Raw genomic sequence first — 27,554 nt, 5'->3', positions numbered from 1 at the left:
AGTGTTAGCTAGACTCTTGCAACGTGGCGAAATAAGATATGTATCTTGGTTGTAGATGTGTCTACCCATCTACGTCGACAATGCATCAAACATGATTACATCTATTTTGCCTTTAAATTTGAATATAGGAATTCATGTCTTTAAAATAATATAAAGATCGATTAATTTAGTCATTTAAATTTTCAAAATAGCAATTTAGTCTCTTAAATTGAAATATATTAATCAATTTAGTAATTTTCTAACCAAATGATTGAACTCAAGAGATTAATACGCTGTCATAAAACGAATCAATTAAGAGAACATGAGTTATATTTCTCTGAGGAACAATTCTCGACCATACTTTACTTACCTCCCGATCAAGCTCTGAATCACTCTGCGCTCTTTTCTTGATAACCAGAGAGGATTAGCACAAAAAACATTTAGTCTTTTTCGCAAATTTTGCAGCATAATTATGTGTTATTGGTTAACAGGTCTGTCGGTCTTTTTGCAACGAAGTTGTATATTGTTTAGTCATATAGTTTATAAAGATTGAAGTAGATAGATAAATTATTTTTTTTGGAAATAGATAGGTTTTTTTTATATATAAATAGATAGATTATTTTGACTAACGCATTACAATCTTAAAGATATACCGTGATTAGAAAAATTCAAGAACTATCTTGTAGATGTTCATATGGAAGGGTATGCTTATACTTGGTTCAAAAGCCTTGGTACGGTTAGAGCAGTTGAAGAAAGACTTGATCGTGCTTTGGCTACTGATACTTGGAGCAATCTCTTCCCAAATGCAATTTTAGAAAACCTGCCTGCGCCATCTTCAGATCACTATCCCATTATGTTGCTTTGCGAACTAGGTATAAGAGGCAGAAGAATGCAATCACGATTCAAATTCGAGAATGCTTGGCTCCTTGATCCTGATTTCAGCAATTATGTTAAAGAAAAATGGAGTGGTTATGGTGCTCAACCAATTGGTGATAAGTTGGATATATGTGCAATGGATCACTTGAGTTGGAATGGAAATCATTTTCAACAATTCCGACGAGACATTGATGATTGTCGTAAGAAACTTGATGTCATGCGGGGTCAACTGGATTGTGACAATATCAATTCTTTTAATTCTCTCAGGAATCGAATGAATCAACTTCTTGTGCAAGAAGATGCTTTTTGGCGTCAACGTGCTAAAATACATTGGCTACGAGACGGAGACCTCAATACTAAATTCTTTCATGTCACAGCCTCCTCAAGGATACTTCTCTCATTGATGTCAACAATAATCGTGTCTCTGATGAATACAAACTTTGTGAGGTTGCACGTGATTACTTTGTTGATCTATTTCAAGCTCAAAGCAACGACATTCAACCGGTTATTGATGTCATTCATGAATCTATATCTTTGGAAGACAACACTTTGTTGACAACACCTTTTGTGATAGATGAATTCAAAGAGACCATTTTTTCTATGAAGCCAGATAAATGTCCAGGACCAGATGGATTCAATCCTGGTTTTTTCAGAAATTTTGGGGAAGTTGTGGAGAAGAAATTTTTTCTCAATGTTGTGAGTGGCTTTCGACAGGTACCCTGTTGGAACAAAATGTGTTTAACAATGAACCTTAAAGAGTTTTGATGATAACAAGGTATTAAAAATTGTAAATTGGACTAGCTAATATTTGTTCAAGTGTACAGGACCATAATTATAAAGTTACATCATCATTGGTTCTGAATGAGCAAATAAAGAGCAAAAGGAAATGAAGCTTAGATGATTCTGAAGGCAAAGCGCTCCTGAAGTCAAGCTGCTCCTGAAGAAATAGCGCTCCTGAAGTAAGCTGCTCCTGAAGAATAGTGCTTCTGAAGACAAGAGGTCCAGAAGCCACATCATCAGAAGCTGCGTCATCAGAAGCTGCAGAAGTCACATCATCAGAAGCTGCCTCATCAGAAGCTATTTCACCAGAAGCTGAATCTCAACTGGATTTGCAAAAGATTCAAGAATTGAAGAATTATCAATGCAAAAGCTGTCTATTGGATTCGAAAACACAAACAAAGGATTAGTGGAGTTTTGCAACGGTCATTTCAAAGGTGTTTGAAGGCTTGTGCTTGCAATTTGGACGAAAGCGTTGACATTGTACTTTGTACGAATTGTACAACCACGTTCTCCACTACTCTGTTTTGTGTCCACGCTTCAAGACAAGAAAACAGCTCCAGAATACGGTCTCGCCTGCATAGATGTTCCTTTGGATAAGGAATGGATTTCAAATTGGTTCTTCATAGGACAACAACCAAATCAGGCAAAAGATCATTGGTGAAAGATCAAGCTTCAACAACGACTCTTTGGTGTGCTGGCAATTTCACAACGTCTCTTTCACACCTCTATATAAAGGAGTGAAGACCTAGAGAATTGGTAATGCAAGAACGCTGAACGAAAGACTCACAAAGATTTTCACAAGTACCAAACCTCTGCTGAAATTGTTCTGCATTCACTTAGAATTTCTGTGTCTCAAAGTCATATCTTAGAAATTCTTAAGTCCATTGAGTCTGTATCTGATTTGTATTGTGAGCACCTCTGATTGTATATCAAGTGTTCAACCTTAAACAATTTTCTGTGTAATTTTGTTTAGTTAGGAAGTCTCTTGCAGTTGTGCTTGAGCAGGAAGTCTCTTGATTGTGTTCTTGAGCAAAGGAAGTCTCTTGCTTGTGTGCTTGAGCATTGGAAGTCTCTTGCTTGTGTGCTTGAGCATTTGTAATCAGATATTACTCATAGTGAAATCTCCTTGGAAGTGCAAGGGGGACTGGACTACTTCCGGATTGTGGAAGGAACCAGTATAATTGCTTTGTGTCGTTCTTCTTCTCTCTCTCTGTTTTATTCCGCTGCATTTAGATTCTGATTATCACTTCAGAAGCTGTCTCGCTTAGCTTCTGATCAGTGTGTTCAGTTTTTAGGAGAAACGAAGAATTTTTCTAAAACACAATTCAACCCCCCTTCTTGTGTTTTTCTCACCTTCAATTGGTATCTAGAGCCTTGGTCTGTTGTGTAACACTTAACCGTGCAACAGTCAAAGATCTGAGAAAAACATGTCTACTCCTCCTCCTACTGGTTCTAGTGATACTAGCTATAAACATGTCTCACATGATTATAGTGATAGTAAGAAAACCAGTGTTGGAAAAGTTCCAAAGTTCAATGGAGATGCTGAAGAGTTCTCTTGGTGGAAGACCAACTTTTACAGTTACATCATGAGCCTGGATGAAGAATTATGGGATATTCTGGAAGATGGTGTTGGTGATTTAGTCCTTGATGAAGAAGGAGCTGCTGTGGATAGAAAGAAACATACTCCAGAACTGAGGAAACTTTACAAGAAGCATCATATTATCAGAGGAGCTCTTGTCACTGCCATACCCAAAGCAGAATACATGAAGATGAGTGACAAATCCACTGCTAAAGCTATGTTTGCTTCTCTCTGTTCAAATTATGAAGGGAGCAAGAAGGTCAAAGAAGCAAAGGCTCTCCTGCTTGTACATCAGTATGAGTTATTCAAGATGAAGGATGATGAAACTATTGAGGAGATGTACTCAAGGTTTCAAACCTTAGTTTCTGGGCTACAGATTCTAAAGAAGAGCTATGTTGCTTCTGATCATGTAAGCAAGATACTCAGAAGCTTACCTGCCAGATGGAGACCAAAAGTGACTGCCATTGAGGAAGCTAAAGATTTAAACACTTTAAGTGTCGAAGATCTTGTTAGTTCTCTCAAAGTTCATGAGTTAAGTCTTAATGAACATGAGTCTACTAAGAAGAGTAAATCAATAGCTCTTCCATCCAAAGGCAAGTCATCAAAAGCTCTCAAAGTGGTTGAATCTGAAGAGGAAGAACAGTCAAGTTCAGATTCTGAACCAGATGCTGCTGAAATGGCCATGCTCTCAAACAGACTTCAATATCTGGCCAAGAAGAACAGAAAGTTTCTCTCCAGAAGGGGTAACTCCAGAAGCTCAAAGAAAGAAGATCAGAAGGGATGCTTCAACTGTAAGAAGCCTGGACACTTCATTGCTGAATGCCCTGATCTTCAAAGAGAAAAGTCAAAGGACAAGTCAAAGAGGTCTACATTCAAACCAAGCAAACTCAAGAAGCAGATTAAGCAGAGTTTAATGGCAACCTGGGATGATTTGGGTAGTGAATCTGGTTCTGATAAAGAGGAAGCTGATGAAGATGCAAAGGTAGTTGTTGGGTTGGTAGCAACAGCAACTTCAGAAGCTGGATCAGATTCAGACTCAGAAGATGAAAACGAGGTATATTCCAAAATTCCCAGAGATGAACTTGTTGAGTCACTTAAAGAACTTCTTACACATTTTGAAGTAAGAACCAATGAGTTGAAGGATTTAAAAGAAAAATATGCTGATTTGGTACAACAGCAAAAATCAACTCTATTGGATCTGAAAGCTTCTGAACAAAGACTTAGGGGCTTTGACTTCATGTGTAAAACATATGAAGATCAGCTCAGGTTCTTATGTCAGAAGCTACAAGAAAAGTGTAATGAAAAACCTTTAAGTAACCATGAAATTGCTCTTGAAGATTTTATTATATCTGGCATTGACAGAAGCAGAGTAGCTTCTATGATTTATAGCATTTACAAGAACAATGGCAGAGGAATTGGTTTTCCAGAAGTGAAACTTGAGAAAACCAATCTAAAATCTTGTTGTGAATGCATCAAGGAAGGTCTGAAAACATTCTTTGTACCAGAAGGGGCTGAGTTGGAAACTGTTGTTCAATCAGAACCTGAAGCTTCTAGTCCTAAGGCTAAGATTACTTCAACGCCAAAGAACTCTAAGTCAAAGGCTATGATCAAATCTGATTCCAAGACTTCAAAGGTCAGGATCCTGAAAAGATCAGAACCTATTCCTCAGAGTCTGGTGAAACCAAAATCTGGGGTTCTGAAGTCTAAGTTTCAGAAGAAGATAGTTACTGCTTCTGAAGTACCAAAACCTAAGGTGATGGTTAATCAGAAGCAACCCAACTCACAGCACAAGGTACAAGAAGTGAAGAGTAAAGCCTTAAGTACTAACCTTCCAGGACCCATAGAACAATGGGTACCTAAATCTAAAAATGTCAATGATGCAGGTATGTCTAAGAGCAGTACCAAAGCAAAGATCATGGTACCTAGACAGCGGTTGCTCAAGACACATGACAGGAGACAAGTCCATGTTCCTCAGCCTAACAATGAAAGAGGGAGGAAATGTGAAATTTGGAGGCAACCAGTCAGGCAGGATCATAGGTACAGGAACTATTGGTAATTCCTCTACCTCAATTAATAATGTATGGTTGGTAGATGGTCTTGAACATAACCTTTTGAGCATTAGTCAATTTTGTGATAATGGTTATGATGTGCTTTTTGAAAAACCCAACTGTACAGTAATCAACAAGGAAGACAAATCCATTGTGTTCAAGGGAAAGAGAGTTGACAATGTCTATAAAATCAATTTTTCTGAACTGGCTGATCAGAAGGTGGTTTGCCTACTATCAGTGAATGATAAGAAATGGATGTGGCACAGAAGGTTGGGACATGCTAACTGGAGGTTAATCTCTAAGCTTAGTAAGTTACAACTTGTGAAAGGGCTACCAGACATTGACTATCATTCAGATGCACTCTGTGGTGCATGTCAGAGAGGGAAAATTGTGAAATCATCTTTTAAAACCAAAGACATTGTTTCAACCTCAAGACCTTTAGAATTACTCCATATTGATTTATTTGGACCAGTAAGTACTGCATCCTTATATGGAAGTAGATATGGATTAGTCATTGTTGATGATTACAGCAGATGGACTTGGGTGAAATTCATAAAGAGTAAAGATGTTGCGTGTGATGTATTCAGTAGCTTCTGCACTCAAATTCAATCTGAAAAAGAATCAAAAATTTTGAAAGTCAGAAGTGATCATGGTGGAGAATTTGAAAATGAGCCATTTGAAGCTTTTTGTGAAAAACATGGAATTTTCCATGAGTTCTCTTCTCCTAGAACACCACAACAAAATGGGGTTGTAGAGAGAAAGAATAGAACTTTACAAGAAATGGCCAGAACCATGATTCATGAAAACAATTTACCAAAACATTTTTGGGCAGAAGCAATGAATACAGCATGCTATGTTCAAAACAGGATCTATATTAGACCTATTTTGGAGAAAACATCATATGAACTCTTTAAAGGAAGAAAACCAAATATCTCTTACTTTCATCAATTTGGATGTACATGTTACATTCTGAACAACAAGCTCTACCTAAAGAAATTTGATGCCAAGGCCCAAAGAGGAATCTTCTTAGGTTACTCTGAAAGGTCAAAGGCATACAGAGTGTATAATTCAGAAACACTTTGTGTTGAAGAATCTATGCACGTTAAATTTGATGACAAGGAGCTTGAAGATAAAACTTCAAAGCAAGGTGAAAGTTTTGCAGAGATACAGGTTCCTGAGGCTACTCCAGAACCTGATCAGATAGCTGAGTCTGAAGATAGTCCAGAAGCTGAACCCACATCAGAAGCGCAAGATGAAACTGCTTCTGATGAAGCACAAGATGGCTCACATCAAGCAGATCCTCCCAGAAACACATTCAAACACAAGTCTTCACATCCTGAGGAGCTAATCATTGGAAACAAAGATAGTCCAAGAAGAACAAGATCACATTTCAGACAAGAGGAGTCAATGATTGGACTAATCTCAATGATTGAACCTACAACAGTTGATGAAGCACTTTCAGATGATGGATGGATCCTAGCTATGCAAGAAGAGTTGAATCAATTTCAAAGAAATGATGTGTGGGATCTGGTACCCAAACCTCAGCACAAGAACATTATTGGAACAAAATGGGTATTCAGAAACAAGCTGAATGAGCAAGGTGAAGTAACAAGAAACAAAGCCAGGCTTGTTGCACAAGGGTATAGTCAACAAGAAGGCATTGATTACACTGAAACGTTTGCTCCAGTTGCAAGATTGGAAGCAATCAGGTTACTTCTTTCCTATGCAGTTAATCATGGCATAATATTATATCAAATGGATGTCAAGAGTGCATTTCTAAATGGTGTCATAGAAGAAGAAGTGTATGTCAAGCAACCTCCTGGATTTGAGGATATTAAATATCCTGACCATGTTTTTAAACTGAAGAAATCACTATATGGCTTGAAACAAGCTCCCAGAGCTTGGTATGATAGACTAAGTAATTTCTTAATCAAAAATGATTTTAAAAGAGGACAGGTTGACACTACACTCTTCAGAAGGACCCTTGAGAAAGATATTCTTGTTGTGCAAATATATGTTGATGATATAATATTTGGTTCTACTAATGCATCTCTTTGCAAGGAATTTTCTGAGTTAATGCAGGATGAATTTGAAATGAGCATGATGGGAGAGCTGAAGTTCTTCCTGGGCATTCAAATCAATCAATGCAAGGATGGAGTCTATGTTCATCAATCAAAGTACACAAAGGAGCTTCTGAAGAAGTTCAAACTTGAAGATTGTAAAGTGATGAACACTCCAATGCATCCTACGTGCAATCTGAGCAAAGAAGATGAAGGAGCTAAAGTAGATCAGAAGCTGTATAGAGGTATGATTGGTTCTTTGTTATACCTCACTGCATCTAGGCCAGATATTTTATTCAGTGTATGCTTGTGTGCAAGATTCCAATCAGATCCTAGAGAATCTCATATGACTGCTGTCAAGAGAATCTTCAGGTATTTGAAAGGAACAACTAATCTTGGACTCCTTTATAGGAAATCCTTAGATTATAAGCTAATTGGATTCTGTGATGCTGATTATGCTGGTGATAGGATTGAAAGAAAGTCAACCAGTGGCAATTGTCAATTTCTGGGTGATAATCTTATATCCTGGGCTAGCAAAAGACAAACAACTATTGCTATGTCTACAGCAGAAGCAGAATACATTTCAGCTGCAAGTTGTTGTACACAACTACTTTGGATGAAACATCAGTTGGAAGATTATCAGATAACTGCTAACAGTATTCCCATTTATTGTGATAATACTGCTGCTATTTGTTTGACTAAAAATCCAATTTTGCATTCAAGAGCGAAGCACATTGAAATCAAACACCATTTTATCAGAGATTATGTTCAAAAAGGAATTTTAGATATACAATTCATTGATACTGAAAATCAATGGGCTGATATATTTACTAAGCCTTTAACTGTTGAAAGATTTGATTTTATAAAGAAAAATTTGAACATGCACTTTGTATCTGATTAAATGCTTGCTTGCTCCTGAATAGGATTTTAGGTTCTGAAGTTAGTTCAGAAGCGGTAGTCCATCAGAAGCTCTTTATTGAGGTTCTGAGGAAAACTCGCTTCTGATGATGACGTCAGCATCTGAAGTCCAGAAGCTGGATTTGTTGCTTCTGAATAGTTGAATTAGTGGAAACGTTGGAAGTTACCTTTTAAAAAGTAACTTCTGGCCCACTAACTTGGTAGTTACTCTGTGAACTTCTTACGTGGCCTGTATGTGTTGGTGTATAACTAAAAGGGCAATGATGATTTAATAGCTTTGAAAGTACTTTTCACGCGCCCCCAATTTTGTCATTAATGTTATGTTTGTTTGTCTCTTTTGAATTGCAATCGTTTTACTTTTAACACTTTGTCAATTCACACACTACTCACTCACAACAAACACATTTGCTCTCAAACCTCTTGCGAAGTAAGCGCATTCTCTCAACCTTAGAACCCTAAAATCTTCATCTTCTTCAAATCTTCGTCAATCATCAAATGGCATCATCAAGCTCAAAAGTTTCAGAATCTACATCAAACAAGCAAAGCGTATCAGAATCCGGGTCCATCTACAAAGAGAAGACTATGGATATTCCATGGGAATCCTTAATAGTTCAAGTAGAGTCACCGGTGGATTTTGTTTCACTCAAGAAGTATGAAGTAAACATGGAAGGATTGATAGAGACTCAGATGCTGTCTGAGTATTACAAGATGCTTAATGGGCCAACATATGTGAACTTGGTCAAGGACTTTTGGTTAAAAGCTGAAGTGTACAATGAAAAGCCTGCAAAAGTCGTAAGCAAACATGCTGGGTCAAAGAAAGGGAAAATGGTCATGGATATGAATCCTACATCATTTGATAGCTTAGAAATAAGGTCTGAAGTGATGGGCATTCCTATAACCATCACTGAGGACGTTATAGCTAAAGCTTGTAGGATGGATGCAGAGGGAAGATTCCAAGAAATAGTCAGGAAGGAAGATGTCCTGCTACAAGGTTACTACAACACTCTTTTGGGTGGGAAGAAAGATGCAAAGCCTTCTGAAATGGAGATTCACAACAGGATGTTGGTGAAATTCAGTAATGATTGCTTCTTTCAAAGAGCAGGAGGTTCTGACCAACCCAACAATCAACAGAAGCTAGCAATTTACTTCATGGCTATTCTGGAAAAGATAAACTTCCCAAGATATGTAATGGATCATCTCTGCTGGGCCATAAATGAAAGCACTATCAGAGGAAGAAAACAAGTACCCTATGGAAGATTGCTGTCTGAAATCTTTTATCAAGGAAGGGTGCTGGAGTTCTTAAAAAGGACAAGGAGTGCTTCTGATAGATGTTTCGAAGTCTCTACTGCTGAAAGGACTATCAGTAGCAGGAGCTTATGCTCTATGAAGTTCATCAAAGAAGCCCCTAAAGATGAAAAGTGGTTAGAGATGACAACTGCTGAAACTGAGATAATCAGGGACTTTCCTCCCATCTTTAAGGAAAGTGACTCTGATTTCCTAGTTCAATCAGTAGCTGAGTACGTCTTGGAGGAAGATGCGAGGTCTCAGGAGGAAGCTGCTCTTGCTAAAGGGAAAGGCAAGAAGGCCAAAGCAGTTGCTGTGTCAGAAGCTGCTGTTTCTGATGCACCTAAAGGGAAAAGGGCCAGAACTAGTTCTGAATCTGATGCTGCTCCTACTAAAGGAAAGAAGGCCAGAACTAGTACTGAGTCAGAAGCTGCTAAACCTGTTTCTATCAAGGAAAAAGGAAAGATGCAGAAGGTTGGTGCTGCTTCTATTCCACAGAAGAGAAGAAAAGGTAAGGCAGACTTGGTAATCACTCAAGAGCAGCTGGAGGAAGCTCTTGAAGAAATGGAGAAAGAAGAGGCTGATCCCAAGCTGAAGAAGAAGAAGGCTCCCCTTCAACTTGTGAGTCCTATGGTTGAGATGACTCCAATAAGGAAAAGGATGGCAGATGAACGTGCTTCTGAACTTATTTCAGACAAAAAGGATCTAAAAGCACAATACACTCATCAAAGAGATGAAAAGCTCAAGGCCTTGGGTATGGAAGATTGTGATAGGTACTTCAAAGAGAAATTGGCTGAAGTAAGAGCCATTGCTGGTAAGCCTTCTGAAGACAATGAGGAAGACGATATGATGCTCGTTTTTGAAAATGCTCCAGAAGAGGGAACTTCAGAAGCAGTTCCTCAATCTGCTGGTCCACAGAAGATCACTTCTGAAGCTGGCCCTGCAGATCAGGTAATCCAGATTCCAGTCACCTCTATCCCCATTTCACCCTCTTCACCATCAGCACCTGAACCATTAGAAGACACTTCTGTCTTAGACAATCTTGCTCTCCACTACTCAGGTGAGTTACCCATAGACAAATTTACCTCAGAAAAGGCCTCTGAAACAACTCCAGAAGCAGCTGTTTCTGAAAATGTTGTTTCAGAAAACCCCCATCAACAAACACCTGAACCATATAAACCCACAACACCCCCACAATCACCAACAGCTACCATTGACCCCCAACTAAACACTCAAACATCATCTTCACCACAACAACCACCAACTGAAACTGAATTTCAACCTTTACCTGAACACTCCCCAGAACCAACTCCCATGGATGTTGACATCTCTCTAGTCAATGTTCAAGCTTCAACCTCTACCACTCACATTGCCTCTGACCAGCCCTCATCTTCAAACACACAAACACACTTTACCATTCCAGTTCCTAACCCTGTTTAAGATTTGGAAATCAGTGATTCTGATCTTGAAATCCTTGAACAACCACCCTCAAACATCCTGGAATCTGGATATATTAATTCTGAGCTTCTGACAATTCTGAGTCAGATGCATAATCTGGTGGATCAAAGAAGGACAATTGATCTCTCAAGTGCATATGAAGACTCCTGGGCATCTCTTCAGAACCGGGCAGCTGAGCTTATCGAAGAGATCAAGGCTAAATGCATCAGAGTCAAGCAAGCATCAGTCAGAAGGCTAATGGAGCATGTGAATCAGAGTCTCAGAGTAAGAAGTTCTACACTGCTCCTGGCAAACCAGCCTTTCTTCTCAGAAACGGACTACTTGACCAGAGAAGCCAGGTTGTGTAAGCTTCTGAAGAAACAGATGGCACAGCAGCAGCAAGAAGCTAAGGAAAGGGAACAAGCTCTTCTCCAGAGGCAACAACAACTTGAAAAACTGTTGCAGAAGAAGATTGAAGAAATGAAGGAGATGAAGAAACAACAACAAACCAACCCTTAGTTGCACACCCTTGTGTTTTACTTTTTGTTTGTTGTTTGTTTTATTTTCTTAATCCTTGCTTCTGAAACCATCTTGTCTTAATTCTCTTGCTTCTGAATGCTTACTAATTCTGACTGTTTAGCTGCTTCTGACAATTGAATATACATGTTCATATTTTTTTTTGCTCTGATTTATTTAGTTCAATTCCTATTATACTCTCTCATGTTTGAGTTTTTCTCATATCTTTTTGTCTTTTATGCTTAAATTTATTTCAATTTTTTTTGATAATGACAAAAGGGGGAGTATATGTGACAAGTATTTAAAGGCTCTGAGCCCCATTAATGGCATTTGAAATTTTTGAAAAACTTCTATCATTTTTTTTACCTTATTGGTATAAGCTATGAACGAACGAAGGAGTATCAAAATTCAAGTAAAGTTAATTGAACCATTCTTCTTATCTATAAGTTAATTCCTTCAATGATTCAATTTTGTTTTTAAGCTCTGATAATATTATTGCGCGAAAAATGAATTTAATTAACCTGGATAGAACTTAGGGGGAGCTTACAAACCTCACCTTAAAGACTATCAGACTCAGGGGGAGTTTGAGCTTACAAACCTCAGATTCTGAGCTTACAAACCTCAGAACCCCAAAGTCAACTTGTTAATTAGATTAACAACAATTGATCAATTTTAAATACTTTTGTTTGTCATCATCAAAAAGGGGGAGATTGTTGGAACAAAATGTGTTTAACAATGAACCTTAAAGAGTTTTGATGATAACAAGGTATTAAAAATTGTAAATTGGACTAGCTAATATTTGTTCAAGTGTACAGGACCATAATTATAAAGTTACATCATCATTGGTTCTGAATGAGCAAATAAAGAGCAAAAGGAAATGAAGCTTAGATGATTCTGAAGGCAAAGCGCTCCTGAAGTCAAGCTGCTCCTGAAGAAATAGCGCTCCTGAAGTAAGCTGCTCCTGAAGAATAGTGCTTCTGAAGACAAGAGGTCCAGAAGCCACATCATCAGAAGCTGCGTCATCAGAAGCTGCAGAAGTCACATCATCAGAAGCTGCATCATCAGAAGCTGCCTCATCAGAAGCTATTTCACCAGAAGCTGAATCTCAACTGGATTTGCAAAAGATTCAAGAATTGAAGAATTATCAATGCAAAAGCTGTCTATTGGATTCGAAAACACAAACAAAGGATTAGTGGAGTTTTGCAACGGTCATTTCAAAGGTGTTTGAAGGCTTGTGCTTGCAATTTGGACGAAAGCGTTGACATTGTACTTTGTACGAATTGTACAACCACGTTCTCCACTACTCTGTTTTGTGTCCACGCTTCAAGACAAGAAAACAGCTCCAGAATACGGTCTCGCCTGCATAGATGTTCCTTTGGATAAGGAATGGATTTCAAATTGGTTCTTCATAGGACAACAACCAAATCAGGCAAAAGATCATTGGTGAAAGATCAAGCTTCAACAACGACTCTTTGGTGTGCTGGCAATTTCACAACGTCTCTTTCACACCTCTATATAAAGGAGTGAAGACCTAGAGAATTGGTAATGCAAGAACGCTGAACGAAAGACTCACAAAGATTTTCACAAGTACCAAACCTCTGCTGAAATTGTTCTGCATTCACTTAGAATTTCTGTGTCTCAAAGTCATATCTTAGAAATTCTTAAGTCCATTGAGTCTGTATCTGATTTGTATTGTGAGCACCTCTGATTGTATATCAAGTGTTCAACCTTAAACAATTTTCTGTGTAATTTTGTTTAGTTAGGAAGTCTCTTGCAGTTGTGCTTGAGCAGGAAGTCTCTTGATTGTGTTCTTGAGCAAAGGAAGTCTCTTGCTTGTGTGCTTGAGCATTGGAAGTCTCTTGCTTGTGTGCTTGAGCATTTGTAATCAGATATTACTCATAGTGAAATCTCCTTGGAAGTGCAAGGGGGACTGGACTACTTCCGGATTGTGGAAGGAACCAGTATAATTGCTTTGTGTCGTTCTTCTTCTCTCTCTCTGTTTTATTCCGCTGCATTTAGATTCTGATTATCACTTCAGAAGCTGTCTCGCTTAGCTTCTGATCAGTGTGTTCAGTTTTTAGGAGAAACGAAGAATTTTTCTAAAACACAATTCAACCCCCCTTCTTGTGTTTTTCTCACCTTCATACCCTTCCCTCTAACCTGAATATGACTAATATTGTTCTTATTCCAAAAGGAGACTCCCAAGTCTCAATGAAGGATTGGAGGCCTATTGCTTTGTGTAATGTGATTTATAAGATTGTTGCTAAAGTTTTAGCAAACAGGTTGAAATTAGTATTGGATAAATGCATCTCAGATAGTCAATCAGCCTTTGTGCCTGGGAGGTCTATCTTAGATAATGCCATGGCTGCTATTGAAATAATTCACTACATGGAATCAAAAGTTAAAGGTAAGAAAGGGGATGTTGCTTTAAATCTTGATATTAGCAAAGCTTATGACATGATTGATTGGAGTTACCTTCGAGGGGTTATGACAAAAATGGGGTTTTATGATCAATGGGTTAAATGGATTATGATGTGTGTTGAAACAGTGGATTACTCTGTGCTTGTTAATGGTAATGCCACAAGTCAAATCATCCCAGGAAGAGGTTTGAGACAAGGAGACCCATTATCCCCATATTTGTTTATTATTTGTGCTGAAGGTCTTTCTGCTCTTATTCGAAAAGCTGAAGCGAGGGGTGAAATCAATGGTGTCAAAATTTGTAATAATGCTCCAATTATATCTCAACTCTTATTTGTTGATGATTGTTTCCTCTTTTTTAGAGCCAATGTGGACCAAGCAAGTAAAATGCGAGCCATTTTATCTACCTATGAGAGAGCTTCTGGTCAGGCAGTGAACCTCCAAAAATCAGAGATTTTTTGTAGTAGAAATGTTCTAACTACAGATCATAATAATATTGCAAACATTTTGGGTGTACAGGCTGTTCTAGGTACTGGAAAATATTTGGGACTCCCTTCAATGATAGGCAGAAGCAAAAAATCCACTTTCAGCTTTATTAAAGATAGGATCTGGAAGAAGATAAATTTATGGAGTAGTAAAAGTCTTTCAAACCGGTCGTGAAGTTCTCATCAAATCCGTTCTTCAATCTATCCCTACCTACTTTATGAGTTTGTTCACTCTCCCTGTCTCTCTTTGTGATGAAATTGAAAGAATGATGAATTCCTTTTGATGGGGCCATTCGAGAGGTCAAAGTAGAGGTATTAATTGGCTTTCTTGGGATAACTTGTCTATGCACAAGAATGATGGAGGTATGAGTTTCAAAAATCTACCTACCTTTAATCTAGCTATGTTAGGAAAACAGGGCTGGAGACTTATGACAAATCCTGATTCTTTGGTAGCTAGACTTTACAAGGCAAAATATTATCCCAGGTGCAATTTCTTTGAGTCGACTTTAGGACATAAGCCTAGCTTTGTATGGCGAAGCATATGTAACTCTAAATTTATTCTCAAAGCTGGAAGCAGATGGAGGATAGGCGATGGTGATGATATCTCAGTTTGGTATAACAAGTGGATTGCAAATGATATTACATTTATCCCACATGCTGATGGAGATTTCCCTCTAGCTGATCTAAGAGTCTCAAATTGCATGCTACATGACCGCAAGGAATGGAATTTACCTTTCCTGCAGTCAATTTTTGATCACCAGGTGGTTGAACATATAGTGAAGACACCGCTCTACCCATCAGTGACAGAAGATCGACTCATCTGGAAAAAAGAAAATCATGGCGAATACTCTGCTTGTAGTGCATACCGTTTTTGTGTGCAAGAATTACTTGATACATCCCATTTCAAGGTACAAGGCTCTTGGAATCTAATTTGGAAGCTCAAGATTCCTCCAAAGGTAAAAAAATTTATTTGGCGAATTTGTAGGAATTGCTTACCAACTCGTGTACGTCTAAAAGATAAAGGAGTCACATGCCCTATGAATTGTACACTGTGTACGGTGAGCAATGAGGATACACTTCATTTATTTTTTCAATGTCCAAGTAGCTTAAATGTTTGGAGTATGCTTCCTTTCTTTTCATCTATTTCTATTTTGCTACAACAAGATCTGGATAGCAAGAATATTATTTTCAAAGCATTACAGGATTTATCTAAGGATGATGCAGATTTATTTTGTTGTGTGTTGTGGAGTATATGGAAACAAAGAAACAACAGAGTGTGGAATGAGGTAATTGATGCTCCAGTTTATGTTGTCGAGAGTGCAAAAGTTATGCTTCATGATTGGCAAGATGCACGTAGGATTTGTAATACATCTTGTGCACATCTACGACAAGAAGGAACTGTGAAATGGATCAAACCAGCTGAAGGAAGATTTAAGTGCAATATTGATGCTTCTTTCTCCCAACTTTCTAATAGAGTGGGAATAGGAGTTTGTATAAGGGATGATACATGCACTTTTGTTTTGGCAAAAATTGAATGGTTTACTCCAGTTTGTGAGGTACATGTTGGCGAAGCTCTTGGACTATTATCAGCTTTAGAATGGGTTCATCACTTACAATTAGGACCTATCGATTTTGAGCTTGATGCTAAAAAAAGTGGTGGATAGTTTTTCATCTGCACATCAGGATGTTACAGAATTTGGGATGATTATTCATAATTGTAAAACTATCTTTGAACAATATTATGTCAACTCTAGTGTTGAGTTTGTGAGGAGACAAGCAAATGATGCAGCCCATAGATTAGCTAAGGCGGCCACATCCTCAGCTAGTTTCCAAATTTTGATAGAAATACCAGATTGTATTGAACACATTTTAAGTAATGAAATGATACAAGTTTCTTTCCTTAAATAAAAGAACTATCTTGGCAGATGGTAACAATTTTGGGGACAAAATTACCTATTCACTCAACTAGTGACTAATCATACGGTCTTGGTGCTTAAAATGTCTTTAAGAATCTCTATTAAATAATTTTTTCATGTGTCTACAAGATCATTTTCAATTAATTATTCAACAATAAAAAAAGAAGTCAATTATCAACAATTCGTTAGTCGTTACTATCATTTTCCTCTCCTTTCTGACAAAAGATCTTTAGATTATTAATTAGTTTGGATTGTTTACAGTTCTAATGATTAATGCAATTATAATCAAAACCATAGTGAGAAAACAAAATCTGAAGTTTTCTTTAGCAGTGTTGTTCCAACGCACTTGAAGGATACTATTACAAACATTTTAGGTGTCAGAGCGGTGATGGGAACAGGCAAGTATCTTGGCCTTCCATCCATGGTGGGCAGAAGTAAAGAGGCAACTTTCGGATTCATCAAAGACCGTATTTGGCACAAAATCAATAGTTGGAGTAGCAAGTGTTTATCAAAAGCTGGCAGAGAGGTTATGATCAAATCGGTATTACAGTCTATCCCATCTTACATTATGAGTGTTTTTTTACTGCCAAATAAATTAGTTGATGCTATTGAAAAAATGATAAATGCTTTTTGGTGGGGTAATGGCGGTAATATGCGCAGAGGGTTACATTGGATGTCATGGGAAAGGTTGTCAGTTCATAAGAATTTTGGAGGTATGGGCTTTAAAGATTTGACGTCTTTTAATGTGGCTATGTTGGGCAAACAGGGTTGGAGATTTCAAACTGATCAGTCTAGCCTTGTTTCCCGTTTATTTAAGGCTAGATATTTTCCTAATTCTGACTTCATCGGGTCTAATATTGGGCATAATCCAAGCTATGTTTGGAGAAGTATTTTTAGTGCCAAAATTGTGGTGAAACAAGGTGTGCGGTGGAGAATAGGTTCTGGTGTTAATATACCGTTTTTAGGTGCCCCTTGGCTTAAGGACGGCTTGTCTTTATCTACAACTAATCCAGTTTTTGAGCCTTTGATGCAGGTAAATTTAAGCGAGTTTATTGACCAAGATTTGAAGGTGTGGAAAGTGCCCCTTATTTGTAGCTTGTTTGATGCGCACACTGCCCAAGCTATTCTTGACACACCGCTTCAGTCACTTGTTACGGAAGATAAAATGATTTGGAAAGGGGAAAAAAGTGGTAAATATTCTGTTAAAAGTGCGTATAAAATATGTGTATCTGAAATTGCTGATAACTCTCATATGCATGTACATGGCCGGTGGAACCTTATTTGGAAATTGAAAGTACCTCCTAAAATCAAGAATTTTCTTTGGCGCGTGTGTCGTGGTTGTTTTCCGACACGGGCTCGCCTAAGTAGTAGAGGCGTTTCTTGTCCACTTGATTGTGTTCAATGTAGTAACAATTATGAGGATAGCATCCATATTCTTATAGAGTGTCCTAAAGCTGTTCAAGTATGGAGAGATGCGAATTTATGGGACACAGTTGATAGGGTGCTTCGGCAAGACTATAATATTCATGCTCTTATATTTACTTTTTTGCAGAATTTTTCTTCAGGGCATTGTGAACTTATGGCCACGATTATGTGGAGTCTTTGGAAGAGCCGAAACATGAAACTTTGGCAGCATCAGAATGAAACTAATGTGCAGGTTCTTCAACGTGCAACTCACTTACTAGAAGAATGGAAAGCAGCCCAAGACATCAGGTCTCACAGTAACAACCACAATACCACACCACAGGTGCGCAACACAAGTATAGAAGAGGATCGTTGGAAGAAGCCGGCACCTGGCAGGTATAAATGCAACATTGATGCATCCTTTTCCACTTCTCTTAACAGGGTTGGACTGGGCATGTGCCTTAGAGATGATGATGGTGCATTTGTTCTTGCAAGAACAAATTGGTTTTCTCCTCTTTGTGATGTAGAGGTGGGAGAGGCGGTTGGTTTGCATACAGCCTTGGATTGGATCTCTAATCAACAATTTGATAATGTCGATTTTGTACTTGATTGTAAAAGAGTTGTTGATTGTGTCAATTCTACTTTAGATGATAGCAGCGAATTTGGGTGTATTATTACTGCTTGTAAACAGCTGCTAGAGGAAAGATTTCAGAACTCTCATGTTGAGTTCAATAGGAGGCAAGCAAATAGGGTAGCTCACGAGTTAGCTCAGGCAGCCCTGTCTAATCCTAGCCCCCATATTATTGATGATGTACCTACATGTATTTGGCATATTTTAGCAAATGAAATGCAATGAATTTATTCCTTCAAAAAACAAAATCTCTTTAATTTGGCCCCTCTTGGATGTGCATACCACTAAATTATCGTTCAACAAAAGCTTCTATTGATTTATTTTTTGTCTTATACATGACATTGTATATATTAGTATTAGGATTTGCAAAATGAAATAGGTATTCTGTATTTTACGTTGCCGTCCAAAATCTGAGACGCGTTAAACAAATCCTAACAGAAAACCGTGTTGACATGTTTTCTGTTTTAAGTTCTAAGGGTAGTGAATTATTATTTTATAAGATACATATTATTTTATACTTTATACTTTATAATATTAATGCTTAAACTACCAGAAACGAAGTTCATGATATGTTAGTTAGTAGTACCCCAAAGTATTAGCTTCTATGTCACATGCATATGTTGTTGACAAGAATTTGGAAATCGACCGAAATTCCTACACCTAATCGTTGAATAAACTCAATGATCCAAATTTCTTTATTGTGTCTTTGATTAAGAATTAATGAAGCCTTAAGATTTGCAAAGCTTCTCTTACCACGCAAGTAATGGGTATTTGTATAATATTTGTTATTTTTTTTAGCAAAAATTTATTATTGTTATATTTCGAAAGCAAAAAGCTTAATGCAGTATCTGTGACATACCAGCTGAGTGGTAACACTGTGTTTGGTTGGCAAGAAATAGAGGCGAGAGAAGTATTGAAGAGAGAAAGAGGAAGGAGATCTCACACTTCTCCTGTTTGGGAGACCGAAGAAATTGGGGAGAGAGACCAATTTCGTGTGGGTCCCACGCTTTATCTTTTCTACTCAAAATTGCGAAGAAAGACAGGAGAAACTGTGTTTTTCATTGTTTTCCCTTTTTTGCCCTTTACAACTGCAAAAACACGGTGGCAAAAACACAGTGGCAATAACACCATTGCAATTACAAACGAAGAAGATAACTCAATCTGAACACGGTGATTATGTATTAAAGAGTAGTTTGAGGAAATGGAGGCCTCTGTCGAGAAATGGGTATCATTTATTTTATTTTATTTTACACTTTTTTATTAATTTTATATCTTGGAGGTGGAGAAGGGGAATGTATAACTAAGAGTTGAATTTTATCAGAATTTTAATTAAGAGAATACAAAACACATTAAAAAAACAAGAAGAAGAAGAAGGAAGTTGGGGAATGAATGCGGTGATAAATGATAATTATGGGTTGAATACTTGAATGGCTTAGAAATAAATAAATAAAATTAGGGGTTGAATTGGTCGTAAGCCTGATGGTGGAGTGGAGCTGCATCAATGGATTTATTTGAAAAAAAGCAAGGGTATTTTCGTACTATAAAAAATAATTAACACTTCTTTCTTCTCTATTTCTTTCATCTTTCTCTTATACCAAACAATACAATAAATTTACTCTATTTCTCATCTTTTTCTCTCTTCTCATACTCTCTCTTAGCAACTTCTCTCTTCGCAATCTCTCTTCTAAACCAAACACACGCTAAGAGTTTGATTGTGTAGTTTTGGACGGAGATTAAATATTCTCATAAACTATTGTGAAATTAATATTCATTAGTGTCGTTTTATTTAATAATTTTTTCCTCCTCCTTTTTTATTTATTTTAAACTTGATTGGACAAAGTCATTTGTTGTTAGATGATATTAACCGAAGAAAATGTCATTTAAATAAGGATCTTACTAACTTGTGCCATAAAGCTTTAAGGTTCTAAAAACAGAATTAGTTAAAGTCCAAGTTTTGCATTGAAATAAATAAGTTTTTAGACTTTTAAGACATTAAAGGTAAAATTTTCAAAACGAAAATGTTACTTAGAGCAAATAAGAAGCTCATGATGACATCACGAGTGTGCAACCGGACTACAATAAAGTCTCTTATTTCTATCTAACAACTCATGTATTCCACCTAAAAAAGATCTATCAGTTGCCATAAATTCAGAATTTCCATTCAAATTATAAAACGATTAAAACAAAAGTAGAAACCTCGATAGAGCATCCACACTCACACCTAAAGCTGAGAAACACCTTTGAAGTGCGAAAAACTAAAAAAAAAACTAAAGACATTGAATCATTTAAATCGCATTGGAGTTGATCTTTTCCTTTTTTGCTATTGGTCTAGTGACCACCTCGTGCTCAAATAAACACACACATGGGAGCGGGAATGTGGTGACCCAAGTTTGAATACAAGATTGCACCTAAAATGTCTTCACAATCAACCACTAAGTTATAACATGGGTTCATTATTCTTTTAACGAGAAATGAAATTTATATAAAAAGGAATTTAAGAGTTATTTCATTCCATATTAAGATGCTTGATCAAACAGACGTCGTCGTCTCAGTGATCAAACAAATTTAATTTGATAATAGAAGTAAAATGAGTTTTTAAGATTAGCAACACTAATTTGCAATATAATATCCATGCGTTTACGAAAATAAAAATAAAAATAATCCATAATGCAATTCAACCATTTCACTTCTGTTAGCAAATCATCTAACTTAAACCACTCATTCAGAATCATTATCACACTCAAGCAAAATCCATCAAGCTAATAAGGTTCAATTTGGGAGGATTTGTGTGATTTAATATAGCCATTTATTAAATTATAAGATCGTTGATACTTGATACATAGCATTAAATTAAGGCAAATCCAATCCTTTTCATGTGTTTATGGCTGCTAAAGTAAAATAGGCATCATACATTTGTTGTTAAAAAATCTTCAACCACCTTATTTCAATAATTATCATATCACATTTCAATTGAGAATGACCATTGACTTGCACCAAATTCTCTCGATCACTTTATATATATAGCAATATAATTATCCTATAATTTGGTATAACATGATTATAATCTAAAATAGAAAATAAAAATAAATCCACTTGCATAAGTCATAGAGCCATGATCGATCAAAATATATGGTTAGTTATATCGATCCATGTGATTCACTATAAAAATTATCATGATCTATATAAGAGACGGAATCATGAAAACAGTATCATCTAACTTTATACACTTTTATTATTAGACTAATGTAAGTTTGATTTGGTATATGGAATCATCTAACCATTTTTTTTTTTCCACAAATTTTATAAGCATATAATTCTCAAATTTTGTGGTCAAAGCATATTATTCTCAACTGCTATTGATCAGGCTTGTGATTGGTTGGTGCTTTAACAACATGTACGAGTCGTAGAAAATAAGTAATCAATATTATATTGTGTATGTAAGTGTGAACGCGTGACCAAATCGTTTTAAGTTATAACTTACTATAGTGCAGGATCTTCGGTGCTCGAGGATATTAAAAACTTTACTACAAAAGAAGAATTTAAAAATTATAGTAATAATATTTGTAGTTTTAACAAGGAGTAGTAATATTTGTTGTTGTCCCCCATCTTGTAGAATTTATGCAACACAATTTGACGAGACTATATGTTGAACATGAGCTAGCGTGCTAAGGTGATAATGCATTCGTCAATTTAGTTAACGTGTCATGCGTATATGGGTTGAATTGGATCGATAAGATTATCTAATTTAAATTGTTTAAATTTATTATGATCAGGTGGTTGCGGAATGAATGAAGATGTGGATCACTTATTTATCATGTATATTAGTTTTTTTTTGGCAGAATTTGATATTTGATTTCAGATTGATTCGGCTTTTACGGTCGTTACGGGATCCTTTTCCGATCAACTTTTGCATTTTGGTTGATTAGGTGATTTTTCAAAGTAATCCCGTTTTGCTCTGACCATTATTTGGCTTTCATGCGTTTTAAAATTGTTAGACACTCTCAAATGAATATTAGTCTTAAAATTAATTATTAATATTTTATCATTATGTTTAAAATTGAAATTACAATTAATCATATAAGTTTCATTTATTTTAATATAAGTTATTATGTTTGAAATTAGATATGTATGAATGGTATGCATGTTTTATTTAACCATCCAAAATAAAAAGTTCTTCGGCTAAAAATATAGTGAGACCTGAACTACCTTTATAAAACAGTGGATAATTTACCCAACAATCAATTAAAAGTAGATACATAATCATCTTTGCATGTGATAACTATATTGTAAATTTCGTTACACTTTAATGTATCGATGTGATTAAATTTGATTAGTTGATGAATTAATAACCCACAACTCATCAAAGTAACCTAGAAAAAACCTTAAAATAATAAGTTTCTTGGACAGCATTGTGCACTTGGTTGGCGGCCAGTCAGCGTAGCTGCATACGTAGTACACACCGCGTAGTTTGTATGAGACAACAACTTTTTAAGTATTGATGATGACTATGATTAAGAGAAATGATATTTTGACAACCACTTTTTGACAACTTTCTCTCTCATACTCACATGATGTTGTTATCCTCTCTCTTCCTTTTTCTCTCTCCATTGTTTTTGATCAATAAGAAGTGAGAAAAACAAGGTTGTCAACAAAGTTGTCATCAAATGGATGTCAAAATATCACTACTCTATGATTAATTCCAGAAAGTTCTGCAAAGCAAAGTGTCCTAAATGGCTTAAAAAATGTTTCTCTTGCAAGTAACTTGAGCACTTTTTGATTAAGTTGCTGGTTACGGTTACATGATTATAAAAATGTTTTTATTTTTCAAGTTCAAACTTCAACATCTCTCCCCACAGATTTAACTTAGTTTACTGTTTACCACATCCTTTTCTTACAATTGAAGGGAAAAAAGTGGAGGAGCTCCCTCAACCAAATTGGCTTAAAATACTCTCAAAATGGGAAAAAGTTAATATTTTTTTTAATACTATATATGACTCAAAACATTAGAAATTTACCTTATTGACTTTTTTGGCCTCTTAACCACACACAATGCAAATTTTCCTTGTTATACGCCTGGGAAGATGTTGCATGGTTGAAAACAAAGAAAATGGTAAGAAGGACGGTTTGTATAAGAAGCATAGCCCAATCCATCTTCTACACCGCTTATGTCGCAAAAGAAATTAATCAACACATGGTACTTGTACTATACTTACTAATTAATACAAGCAAATCCGTACTATACTTACTAATTAATACAAGCAAATCCGTCACCATAAGGTAGGACATGATATAATCTTTTCATATCTAATTAACTTTGTACGTAATTATTTTAATTTGCCAATAGTACTAGTAATTATTAAATCATCTAATCCATTGCTTGTCTATGAGCTAGGTGTCATACCTCTCACTAGTAAGAATCTCATTCCTTAATCTCTAATTATATATAATTGTGAAATGGTCATTACTCATTAGTGTCTTCATTTTTTTATAAAAAATATTAAACCATCAAGACATAACATTATCAAACTTCACATTGTTGATAACCAATAAGATTTTGATGGTCGGGTTTGTACCGAAAACATATAGAAGATTTTGATGGTCGGGGAATCATGAAATCATAGTAACACAAGAATATATCATAAATAAATCAAACTTTTTATTGATTAATAATATATAAGGATATAATTTTCATGCTAATGAAATCAAACTTATACAGACCAGACTAACTAAATATTCTCACACTTCACATCCACATGGGCAGAGTGCTTCTCTCTCTCTACAATTTAATCACGAAAAATATATATAGTAAAATAACATTTTTTGAACTACTCCTCCAAGAAATAACTGGGGAGTGCAAAAAGAAAAAAATAAAAATAAAAATAGAAGTGTAATATTGTGCATGGCTAGTTTCTTCAAACTTCAGCACTTCACACAGACACACACTACGATCACCATTCACCAAGTTACCGTTCCTCTTGTTGATCACGTTGATCACGAGACGATAACCGAAAAACCCACTTAGTGAGTAAATTTCTCTTTGTGCTTTTTGTTGTAACACCATTAACATTGCCAGTGGACTCAACAACGAAAGCTTTCAACCTTTTCATTGCTAGTTTCAAAGTCTCTTCTGACATGTTTGCGAAACACACACGAAACCAACCTGGTTCTGTACAATGACAAGATGAACCAGGTGAAATGTTTAAACCAACTTGGTACACTATTTTCTTCCATAGTTCCATTTCAGCTTCAAATGTGTTGGAATGGAGAAGATGCCTCATATCAACCCAACAAAATAATCCTGCATTGCTTTCCAAGCAGCTAATTCCGGCTTTTTGTAAACCCGAAACAAGCTTGTTCTGACGTTTCTTAAGTCTCTTTAAGTTTTCAGCTAAGTAGTTTTTGGTGAATTTTTTGTCACCAAGCATGGCGGAAAGAAGGTATTGTGTTTGCGACGAGATTAAGCCGAAGCTTGACATCTTCGTGGCAGCAGCAACAACCGTATCATTTTCGGAGTAGATGGCGCCAACACGGAAACCTGGCAAACCCAAGTCTTTGGAAAGACTATAGACAACATGAACTCTCTCACAAATATTATCAGCGTCATTGGAGTCGTTAAAGTCATTTCTGTCTTTAAGAATTTCCATGACGCTGATGAAGTTTGGAGAGGAAAAAACAGTGCCGGAGTAAATCTCGTCGCTTATCAAATGCATGTCTTTGTTTTCTTTGATAAAGTCAACGAGAAGATTTAATTCACTCCTTGACATTGTGGTGCCTAGCGGGTTTGATGGGTTTGTAACCATTACTCCTTTGACTTTAAGGTTGCGTTTTTGTGCCTCTTGGTATGCTTGTTGCAATGCTTGTTCGGTTACTTGAAAGTTGTTGGAGCTTGTGCAATGTATTGGAACAATCTCAACACCAGTTCTCCACTTAAGATCTCTATCAAATCTGCACAAATAAAAAAAAAAATATCAACAACTATGTCACAAATGATGTTACAGCTCTTGTCGCTTTCATTCGTTTTTAAGTAATAAAAAAAAAACAATGTTACTTACCCTGGATAATAAGGAGTAGGAAGGAGGAATGCTTCTCCTTTCTCGGCAAGACAAAACATAAGAGTCTCATTTGCTGAAGTAGAACCTGCGGTGAGAACTATGTGGTTGGGATCAAAAGTAACTTTGTTTCCTCTAATTTCAGCCATGAAATCTACCAATGCTTGTTTGAATGCTGGCATGCCATGGTAGTCTTGGAAGAGAGCAAGTTCACGGAATATGGATTTTCCATCTCTTTTGAATCCAGATGCATCTGGATTCTTAGCTAGCCATGATTCCAAGAGATCAAAAGAGAGCTGCAAAAGAAAAAAAAAATATTGGTAAGCTAAGTACAAATAAATTTTTAAGGTTGTTCTTGTTGTTGTTATGAAAAAAATTAATTAAGAGTTTAAGACTAGTTAATTACTTGATTCTCTGCTAGACCCATTTGAATAATTCCTTTAGGATTGTGAACATTATCGTATGGGTTTTTCTCGTATTCTTCCCATCCTAAGAAGTATGAAGAGTCTTGGCCATGACTATTACAAGTTGCTTTTGTAGACAAGAGCTTCATTTTTGTTGTGTTTTTTGAGGTGGTTGAGAAGGAATATGAACAAGTGTAAAAAGGAGAAGAAGAAAGAATGTTTGGGGGAGAGAAAGATGTTTGTTTTTTTAGATGAATGAATTGTTTTGAAGATGAAATTGTTGTGAGAAGTAGTGAGGTGGGTGTATATATTTATAGAGGCAAAAGAAGTGCTAGTGAGATAGAGGGCCACATGGTTTTGCAGAAACTCTTTTGACTAAAATATGTAACCTTTTTCTTCTCGAGATGAAGAGAGAGATAGAAAGAGACATAACCAACCATATAATAGAATCATTTTTGAATTTAAAAAATGTGATAATATAATAGTGCTATGTTGCTTAAGAAAAATAGTGATATGTCCACCGTCCCAACCATATCACGAGAAGTCCACGCTCCTAGTATCACTCAATAATGAGGAGTATATTTATTTATTTAATTTTACTATATGATTTTTTTTAATTGTAAGACCAATTTGTGGAAAGTGTCTCCCACAGGGTTTAATCTCGCGTGGGAATTCAGGTGAATTCTTGGGCAACAAGGAAACCAAGCATATTCTTCTTCCCGTGTTATTGAATCTTGGCCTTAAGGAGTTTTGATGTATGTTTGTTTGGATTTACTAGGAAGAACCTAAAATTGCTTATCAAACATGGAATTTAGATTAAAGTCTAAGTATTTAAAAGTTATTTATAAAGCAGTATCCTAAAGCTTGAATGTATGTATGAACTAAAACGGTTAATAAAATACAAATTCGAGGTCCTAACTAAACGAGGTTCTAACTAAACAAAAGAATATATGTATAATATTTAAAGTGACTAACAAAATACACATTCAATTATGTTTTTATAATTTTGATGCATTCAAATACTATAATGTCATCTCCTTGTTCATTTCAGTGCCTAAATAAATAACTATTTATTTTATCTTTGTGCATTGCTTTCATTGGATAAAAAAAATTCACATCAAATTTTTTTTATATGTTGAGCAAGGCTTAAATGCCCAATTTCATATGAAATTTGATTTTAGTTCTTGTGCATTGTTTTTTATCTGACTTTCTTTGATAATTTTGTTGGGTCTTAAAGCGTATTTGAGATCACCGTATCTTAACCTAAAATTTTAAGGCATTGAATTTATTATTGTTCAACAATCACTTTTTCATGTGAGACTCTAATTCACACTTGCTGCAAAAAAATTAAGGGTCATGCTAACTTGTGCTCTTAGAGCACATGTTAAGGGTTCCATAAATGATAGATATTTATTACAAAATATTAATTTTCAATCTCTAAAAAAATAAATTGGCATAATTTTTTAGACAAAATTTTCGCTTTAGGTTCCTTAACATGTGCCCTAAGGGCACAATTTAACATTTCCTAAAAATTAATATTTTTTGTAGCAATGAGTTATGTCTATATTGAATACATTAATTCCTTAGATGCACATAATGCGCAGTGAAAAACATGAAGAAACATAAAGTATATAACTTAGGGAGGAAGGTCATATGGCATGCAGACTAAGTTGTTTGGGCGCATAGAACGCCATACCGACAGCAAATCTCATAGAAAATGGCTCAGCCTGAGTGCCTGACCTACAAGGTCCATGAGGATTTATATTGGAA

The 27,554-nt window shown here is 36.1% G+C and overlaps 2 protein-coding genes across 2 annotated transcripts; one reads left to right on the top strand and one right to left on the bottom strand.

The window, feature by feature from the left end:
• The first annotated feature begins 673 nt into the window (after nt 1-673).
• Nucleotides 674-16,044, top strand: LOC146901211 (uncharacterized). The gene is made up of 4 exons (XM_085737036.1): nt 674-1,146; nt 1,233-1,569; nt 13,734-14,424; nt 14,681-16,044. Exons 1-4 carry the CDS (start codon nt 674-676, stop codon nt 16,042-16,044), a joined length of 2,865 nt encoding a protein of 954 aa, XP_085593162.1.
• Nucleotides 16,045-23,965: 7,921 nt separating this feature from the next.
• Nucleotides 23,966-26,068, bottom strand: LOC146901210 (1-aminocyclopropane-1-carboxylate synthase CMA101-like). Its single transcript, XM_085733933.1, has 3 exons — nt 25,787-26,068; nt 25,384-25,676; nt 23,966-25,276 (listed from the first exon to the last, which is right to left on the bottom strand). Exons 1-3 carry the CDS (start codon nt 25,931-25,933, stop codon nt 24,295-24,297), a joined length of 1,422 nt encoding a protein of 473 aa, XP_085590059.1. The 5' UTR covers nt 25,934-26,068; the 3' UTR covers nt 23,966-24,294.
• Nucleotides 26,069-27,554: the final 1,486 nt, after the last annotated feature.

The sequence above is a fragment of the Medicago sativa genome, chromosome 8 (assembly GCF_051527215.1).
Source record: "Medicago sativa cultivar Bolivia chromosome 8, Bolivia_mono, whole genome shotgun sequence".
Taxonomy (NCBI): domain Eukaryota; kingdom Viridiplantae; phylum Streptophyta; class Magnoliopsida; order Fabales; family Fabaceae; genus Medicago; species Medicago sativa.
The sequence above is the reverse complement of the archived record's forward strand: the minus strand, read 5'-3'. Positions and strand labels throughout refer to the sequence as shown.

Coding starts and splice junctions, on each gene's coding strand:
- LOC146901210 (XM_085733933.1), bottom strand. CDS start 25,933: ATGAAGCTCTTGTCTACAAAAGCAACTTGTAATAGTCATGGCCAAGAC. Junction 25,677..25,786: donor TGGGTCTAGCAGAGAATCAA/GTAATTAACTAG, acceptor TTTCTTTTGCAG/CTCTCTTTTGATCTCTTGGA. Junction 25,277..25,383: donor CCTACTCCTTATTATCCAGG/GTAAGTAACATT, acceptor TTATTTGTGCAG/ATTTGATAGAGATCTTAAGT.
- LOC146901211 (XM_085737036.1), top strand. CDS start 674: ATGGAAGGGTATGCTTATACTTGGTTCAAAAGCCTTGGTACGGTTAGA. Junction 1,147..1,232: donor CGAATGAATCAACTTCTTGT/GCAAGAAGATGC, acceptor TTCATGTCACAG/CCTCCTCAAGGATACTTCTC. Junction 1,570..13,733: donor TTGTGAGTGGCTTTCGACAG/GTACCCTGTTGG, acceptor GTGATTTATAAG/ATTGTTGCTAAAGTTTTAGC.